The sequence below is a fragment of the Delphinapterus leucas genome, chromosome 15 (genome assembly GCF_059928025.1).
Source record: "Delphinapterus leucas isolate spDelLeu-1000000601 "Yukka" chromosome 15, BTC_Dleu_Yukka2, whole genome shotgun sequence".
Taxonomy (NCBI): domain Eukaryota; kingdom Metazoa; phylum Chordata; class Mammalia; order Artiodactyla; family Monodontidae; genus Delphinapterus; species Delphinapterus leucas.
Genome location: NC_143143.1, coordinates 58,696,071 through 58,704,035, shown reverse-complemented (window position 1 = coordinate 58,704,035; position 7,965 = coordinate 58,696,071). Strand labels below are relative to the sequence as shown.

The 7,965-nt window shown below is 46.1% G+C and overlaps 1 protein-coding gene across 6 annotated transcripts in view; it reads left to right on the top strand.

The window, feature by feature from the left end:
* Positions 1-5,569: 5,569 nt before the first annotated feature.
* Positions 5,570-7,965, top strand: part of ATRN (attractin) — a 171,456-nt gene continuing 169,060 nt past the window's right edge. For all 6 annotated transcript variants that reach the window (XM_089896619.1, XM_022592878.2, XM_089896620.1 and 3 more), the window contains exon 1: positions 5,570-6,125. In XM_089896619.1, coding sequence (XP_089752745.1) covers positions 5,743-6,125 — 383 coding nt within the window. In that variant the 5' untranslated portion in view covers positions 5,570-5,742. The remainder of the gene's footprint in view (positions 6,126-7,965) is intronic.

The window sequence follows — 7,965 nt, the reverse complement described above, 5'->3', positions numbered from 1 at the left end:
ACAGGCTTCTCATTGTGGTGGCTTCTCTTGTTGCAGAGCATTGGCATGGGCTTCAGTAGTTGTGGCACGTGGGCTTCAGTAGTTGTGGCTCATGGGCTCTAGAGCGCAGGCTCAGTAGTTGTGGCTCATGGGCTTAGTTGCTCCACAGCATGTGGGATCTTCGCGGACCAGTGTTTGGACCCGTGTCCCCTGCATCCTGCATTGGCAGGTGGATTTTTAACCACTGCGCTACCAGGGAAGCCCGACAAGTGTTCTTATAAGAGAGATATGCACAGAAGAAGACAACACAGAGGAGAAGGCAATGTGATGACAAAGATTGGAGTGATGTGGTCACAAGCCAAGGAGGACAAGGAATGCCAACAGCCAGCAGAAGCTAGAACAGTCAAGGAAGCATTCTCCCCTGAAGTCTCCAGAGGGAATGCAGCCCTGCTGAAACCCAGAACTGTGAGAGAATAAATTCTTGTTGTTTTATGCCACCAAGATTTTGGTAATTTGTTACAACACTCACAGAAAACTAATACAGGCTGTTACCCATAATTCTGAGAAGTTTTTATCAAAAAGGATGGCTTCGGGTGTGAGGTGGGAGGATGAAAGAAATAGATGAGGGAGATTAAGAGGGACAAACTTCCAGTTACTAAATAAATGTCACAGGTATGAAATGTACAGTGTGGGGAATACAGTCAATAATAATGTAATAACTTTATGGTGACAGATGGTAACTAGACATCATGGTGATCATTTTAGAAGGTATAGAAATACTGATCACTATGTTATAGCTAATGATACTGAGTTATATACTTGAAAGTTGCTAAGAGAGGAAATCTTAAATGTTCTCACCAACAAAAAAAGAAATGGTAATTATGTGATGGGATGGAGGTGTTAGCTAATACTATGGTGGTAATAATTTTGCAATATAAGTGTATCAAATCAACATGTTGTACACCTTAAACTTACATGATGTTATATGTCAATTCTATCCCAATAAAGCTGGAGAAAAAAAAAAAGAAATACTGAGCACTATGTTGTACACTAGGAACTAACAGTGTTGTGGGTCAATTACACTTGAAAAACAAACAAACAAATAAACACACTTATAGAAAAAGAGGTCAGATTTGTGGTTATCAGAGGTGGAGGTTGTGGGGTGGGGGAATTGGATGAAAGTGGTCAAAAGGTACAAACTTCCAGGTATAAGATAAATAAGTGCTGGGATGTAATATACATCATGATTAATATAATAAACTCTCTTGTATGTTATATGAAAATTGTTAAGAGGGTAAATCCTAAGAGTTCTTATTATAAGGAAAAATATTTTTCTATTTCTTTAATTTTATACCTATATGAGATGATAGATGTTCACTAAATTTACTGTGATAATCATTTCATGATGTATGGAAGTCAAATCATTATGCTGTACACCTTAAACTTATACAATGCTGTATGTTAATCATATCTCAATAAAATTGGGGAAAAATGGCTTTAGTTTGGGAAGCTCTAATTTGAAGTCATTCTTCATGGGTGTACTATTTAGCAAGGCCAGTTGTCTTTTAATGTTATTATTGTTTTCATAACATCTAATCTATGTACAGGAGAAGGCTTTTAGTTCTCTATCATAGAAATTTGGGGAAAGGGGCATGCATCCAGCTCATCCAATAGAAATTTCAAGTCCTCTGCCTTTAAATTGGTCATGTCTTCCCAAGACTGGGCTTTGTCCCTTGAGCTGATGTAAAGGTCACTTCCTATATTTGTGAGGCTTGTCTATGGAGGCCATAGGGGCTCTGCCATAGCTCAGGGGGCTAATTCTGCATTCCCAGGTCCAGGATCCCTAAATACTTTCCCTTAGAGCCTGCCAAAGAGTATTGGGATCTTATGTTTGTAAGTTGACCTATCCCTCACATGGGAGCTGCTACTCAATAAGCTTCATTCCTACATAGAACCCTCCCAGTTGTGATTGTTCCAAAGTTTCAGGATCAGCCTTTTTCACAGGCAATATAGTACCTTACCTGTTAGGTGAGATCCTGACACGTGTAATCAGGGAATTACTTCATTTCATGTACACTAGAAGCATAAGAAGACCTTTGGCATACTAAAATATGTTGATGTTTCAAACAGTTCAGAGAAAGGTCTTTTGATGCTTAGGGAAGGTCAGACAGCTGATCAGATAGATCTTACCAGGGAAGCATTCATCCTTGCTATATAGTGCTCAATAAATATTCGTTGTATGTAGTAAACTGCTGGTACCCCTCCCAAATTTCCTTTACTGGATCCTTCTTACTACTGTGAGTGATGGCTGCTAAATCCTGGCCCTTTTGCCTCAAGGTGGGATCAACTCTATGGTACAATTCATGCTCCACAGCTCTCCATAAGATCAGGCTGAAGCTCCAAATAAGACCACATCTTATCAGCTACCTTCCCTGCTCTATCCTGCTTCCTTTATTGCCTTTCTCCTAAGAGTACTCTCCCAATAAATTATGCACTCAAATCCTGTTTCAGGGTCTGCTCCTAGGGAAACAGACCTAAGACACTGCATGAATAAAAAAATATAAAAATTCATCCATGTCCATGACCTGGAGACAATGTTATAATGCAAGCAAAGATATAGAAAATGATGACATGAAATCAGAGAGAGCAGAAGGGCCACACGGAGAGAATGCTTTTCTTGAGTGAAAAAAACAAAAAACCATAAAACCGGCAGAGGCAACTTCAAACCATCTTAGTAGCAAATGTCCCTGGCCATGCAGTTAGTAAGAACTATGTTATTTAGAGTCTGGACTTAGAACAGTTCCAGATCAAAGGCTAAGAATTCTTTGCTGTTGGCATTAATGTTTCTGGGACCTGGAGCTGGCTGCTTTGATAAGGACTAGTGGAGAAACAGGTGGCATGGGATTTCAGGTAGAACAGCCACAGTACCTTGGTGATAAGGAATAAGGAGTCCAACAGAAGTGCTTCCAGAGCTGCAGTGATCCCTTTCGTTAGGAGTGACTGGATATTATACCAGAACCCACTTAGTATTATATACAGATGACTAGCTATACATGATATTTGTATACATAATTATACAGCCATTCTTGATCAATTCTTAATCAAGTTTACCTCACAAGACTTGTTTTTGGCGGAAGCAAGTTACACAGTATTCTGGTAATCTATTGCTGTGTAACAAATTTAGTGCCTTAAAAAGTACACTTATTTATTTTGCTCGTGTACCTGTAATTTGGGGTGGGTTCAGCAGAGATGATACCCCTCTGCTTCATGAATGTCTGGGGCCTCAACTTGGAAGACTTGAATGTCTGTGGGCTGGCTTCCTCACAGCATGGCAGTCTTAGAGTAGCTAGACTTCTTTTAAGGCAGCTGGATTTCCCCAGTGCAAGTGTTCCAAGACACTCAGGAGGAAGCTGCAAAACTTCCTATGACCTAGACTCAAAAGTCTCAACACATCACTTCCATCATAGTCTACTGGTTAAACAAATCATTAAAGCCACCCCAGATTCAAGGAGTGGGGGGGTTAGTCCCCACCTCCCCACATAAATAGTGTAAAAGAATTTGTAGCCATCTTTAATGCACCATACAGAAACAGAAAGTGTAGTGGACTCTGACAACAATAGTAAAGGAGAAAGAAAATATCAATACTTCCCGTCACAAGAAAAGATTTTGTTTCTTAAGGACAAGATAATTTGAGCATGTTTGAAGGCTAAGGAAAAAGAATCAGAGAAGGGAGTAGGTTAAAGAAGTAAGAAAAAGAATGTTTGCTGCAGCAAGGTTTGAGAGCTTTGGAGAGCAGCCATACTGCTGCTGTGTAGATGCGAGCCATTTCCTGTTAACCTCAGGTGTTGGTAAAGTCACGTGAAACTTCACAGCCTGAGCTCAGTTTTGCTCTGGGGAGTGGTGGAATAGGCTGGTTCCACTTCTGGCCTGGAGGAGCAGTGCCTCCTGAGGCCAGAGCATGGCTCCATGTCAGCCTGTCCCATGGTAGGGCCATGTCTTCCATTTTCCTGTCTCATCCTGCACATCGCCATGTAGGAAACTGTAGCAAAACATAACCTGCAAACCAGAATGCCAGTGCTAGGGCCTAGGCTGAACAACGGGTTTCACGTAGGAATAGGAGGGATGTGTGGGTGGAGAGCTGGCTGTTGTGCAGTTCAGCTTCAGCAGGCTTAAGGGGATGCAGAATGAAGAAGGTCAGGACCTGGGTATGAGGTACATCGTAGAATTTTAGAATTCTGTGCTCTGTGAAGAGAAGCTTCACAGGTACATGAGGGCCTTTCTTTGTTTCCCATGGACTGCAAGGTGCCCAAACTATGAGATAGCTGCCATGGGAATATTCATCCCACCACAAGGCTTATGTCAGACAATGTTCTGGTTATCTATTGGCGAGTAACAAACCTCTCTAAAACTTGGAGGCTTAAAACAGCAACCAGTTTATAATTTCTCAGGATTTTGGATAAGGCATAGTAGGAAAGACTTCTCTCTGTTCTACATAATGTGGAACGGCTGAGATGGCTGGAACAAAGGCTTCTTCCCTCAGTGACTTTGTCCCTCAGCTGGGATGGGTCCACCAGGTTCCTGTGTCCGGGATCTCAGTTCTTGGTGATAACTGGGTTCCTACTTTTCCTCCATGTGGTCTCTCTGCAGCAAGGTGGAAGAGCAGCTGCAGCTCAGGACTATCAAGAGCTCAAAATCAAGATTTCTAGGTTGTTCTTAAAGGCTCAGAACTGGAACTGGCACACCATCACTTGCCCCACATTCTTCTTCAGTTAAATCGAGTCACAGGTCTGTCCAGATTCCAGGGTCAGGGACCACACAAGGTTGTACTGTCAGGAGGCATGTTTCACTGGGGGGCACCAAAGTAACAAACTACCTGACAAGAAGGGCTCCAGGGGCAGAACTGTGTGTGAGGGGGGGAGAGGGGGTATGCTCCTAATTTTATGTTCCTAATTTTATGCTGCCCTTTCTTCAGAGATGATTGGAGGGCAAATAGCGGGGAGCAAGGTAACCTCAAACTTCCTGTACAGGATTAAAGGTGTGTGGTCTGGTCTGCTACTTAATCAGCCTGTATCAAGGGAGGCGCACTGTGTCTTCAGTTCTAGGCATTTATAGAGCATAGCCAATGCGCTAGGTTCTTAACACAGGTGTTACTTCGTTAACCCTATACTACAGAGGACAAAGCAGAAGCTCAAAGGCAGCACTGCTACAGTACCGCACTTAGCGTCACACCACGACGCTGACTCCTAGGCCCTTTCTGCCCCGCAGCGAGAGTTGGGGTAGAGCGATGACCGGCGCCGGGGTCTTCGGGACCGCAGCGCTCAACTCTGCCGGCTTGGTTAGCAGAGGGACCGGATCCGAGGCAGCGAACGGGAAAAGGGTGCTTCAGGACCGCTACGCAGGGGCTGCCTCGCCGGGCTAAGGGATAAAACTAGAGCACTAGAGCGCTTCGTTAGAAGTCGGAAAGGCCTCGCCTTAGCCCAGGATCCGCGTTAGAGGTCTGCCTCCAGGGCCGCGTGCCCCGCCCACGCACGCATGCGCCGACCCCTCCTCCCGCGCAGCTCCGGCCCCGCCCTCAGGATTGACCGCCCGAGCCACCGTCCGCACAGCCCCGCCCCGCACGGCCAGGCGAAGGAGAGCCGGTGGTGCCCTGTGGTGTGCGCGCGCGCGCGCGTGTTTGTGTGTGTGTGAGTGTGTTTGTGTGTGTGTGTGTGTGTGTGTGTGTATGTATATGTGTTCGTGGGGCACCGTCTCAGCCCCGGGAAGATGGTGGCGGCGGCGGCGGCGACTGAGGCGAGGCTGAGGAGGAGGACGGTGGCGACGCCAGCGCCCGGGAGCAGGAACAGCTGGCGGTGCCGGGACTGGGACGCGATCAGGGCTGGGAGGCCAGGGCTGGGGACCCGGCTGCGCCTCCCACGGCGGCGGCGGCGGCTGCTGCTGTTGCTGCTGCTCCCGCCGCTGCTGCTGCTTCCCTGGGCAGCTGAGGCCGCGGCGGCCTCGACGGCGGTGTCGGGCTCAGCCGCAGCAGAGGCCAAGGAATGCGACCGGCCCTGTGTCAACGGCGGCCGCTGCAATCCTGGCACTGGCCAGTGCGTCTGCCCCGCCGGCTGGGTGGGCGAGCAATGCCAGCACTGCGGGGGCCGCTTCAGGTGAGTGGTGTGGGGGGGTGTCGGAGGGTAGGGCTCAGCCAGAGGCCGAGGCTTAAGGGCCGCTCGAGACGGCCCCAGGCCGGAGGCGGCTGCCCGACAGAAAGTGGGGGGGATAGGGCCGCCCCATGGTGTTTGAGGACCATTTGCTTCCTGGGAGATCATCGTCTCTGGTCTGGGGTCTTCCTGTAAGAGAAGTTGAAAAGGTTCGAGGCAAGGGTGGGGGCACCCCAAAGGGGTTTGGGCGCGGCGGACTACATGGGACGAAAGCTTAGGATCCCGAAGAGTTTCAAAGCCAGTCTCTGAAACTGGGCCTCTTTTGGAAAAACGAGGTATAAAAGAAAAGGTGAGAGAGCCAGTCTTCCTTAAACACTTCTTTGGAACATCCCCTCGTTCTCTAGAGCCTGATGAGTTCCTGGACTGATTGGAGATGTGGGGTACTCCGAAGAAACAGGGCCCTGGGAGAGATTCGTTGTCTGGAGATAGAAGGGAAAAGGGTAGAATTGTGAGATATTAGAGACAGAAGAACCATCGGTTATTGGCTAAAGGAAAGTGAAGAAACTAGCCTTTGGAAGCTCACTGGAGGAGGCGGATTGGAACAAGGTCTGTCATGGAGAGGGCATCGAAGGAGGTTCCTTTTTGCCCTGGTTTCTGGAGAATATGGAGTTCTGAGTTGGCCTGGTTCAGGGCAGTACCTCTTGGAGAGATCATTCATTAATTAATTAGTAGTTAACTATTATTTGCTTTAGTTGTGCAAGGATTTCTGGATAATACAAACAAATAGATTAGCCAGACTTTGGCCTAGTCCACAAGGAGTTTGGAATATAGCTAGAGAAAGATTTGTACATAGATAACCATAATCATAAGGGCTCCAGAGTCATTCATGCTTTTGGCAGATATTTACTGAATTTTTTTGATGTCAGATAGGGAAGAGTGGGGAAATATGAAGAACAAGACAGACAGGGTCCCTGCTCTCATAGATCTTACATTCTAGTGGGGAGACAGACAAGAAGTAAATAAATAAGTGAAAGAAAAGAACAAATAATTTTAGGTAATGGTAAGTGCTGTCAAGAAGGTAAGTCAGGATGGCCTGATAGACAATTATAACCAGTTGGTAACTTTAGGAGAAGGCACTCATTTGAAGTGACATTTGATCTGAGACCTGAATGAGGTAAGGGAGAACCTGTGGGAATTCAGGGGCAGAGAGGGTGTGACTAGCTGAGGGGGTACAAGGGATATTTTGAGGAGGAGGTGACGTTGGATTTGAGTACTTGAGGATAGTAGGATTTGGAAGTGTGGCACTGGGAAAAAAATTTCAGATGGAACAAAGGATGCAAACAAAATTGTGGAGACAGAAAGTAAAGTATTGCTAGTGCCAGGGTATATAGAAGAGAATTGCGAGAGAGAAGTTTGGAACCGTAGAATTATAGACTCACGTAATGTCAGATCTTCAAGGGAACACGGAGAACGTTGAAGAGCTGAGCTCTTTTGTCGTTATGGAGAAAGCAAGTGATTTCAAGACTAGTGTACTGTAGGGCCAGCCTTGTACCTTTACTTAGGGTTCTGGGTAATGTGGTTCTGGTTTATGAACTACATTAATCTACACAAACTTGTTTAGGGCTACTCTGGGTTGGGTTATGAGATTACAGTGGTTAACGAGACAGACACAGTCCTGCTCTTACGGAGCTTACATTCTAGCTTGGGAACAGTAATCAATTTCTTATGATTTTTCTTAAAGCTGTGGAAGTGAGTAGGAGGGGGCAAACGGAGGACTTGATTTAGTTTGGAAAGGTAAGGTTAGTGTCTGAATAAGTGGCTTTTGAGTTGAGATCTGAAGGGTGAA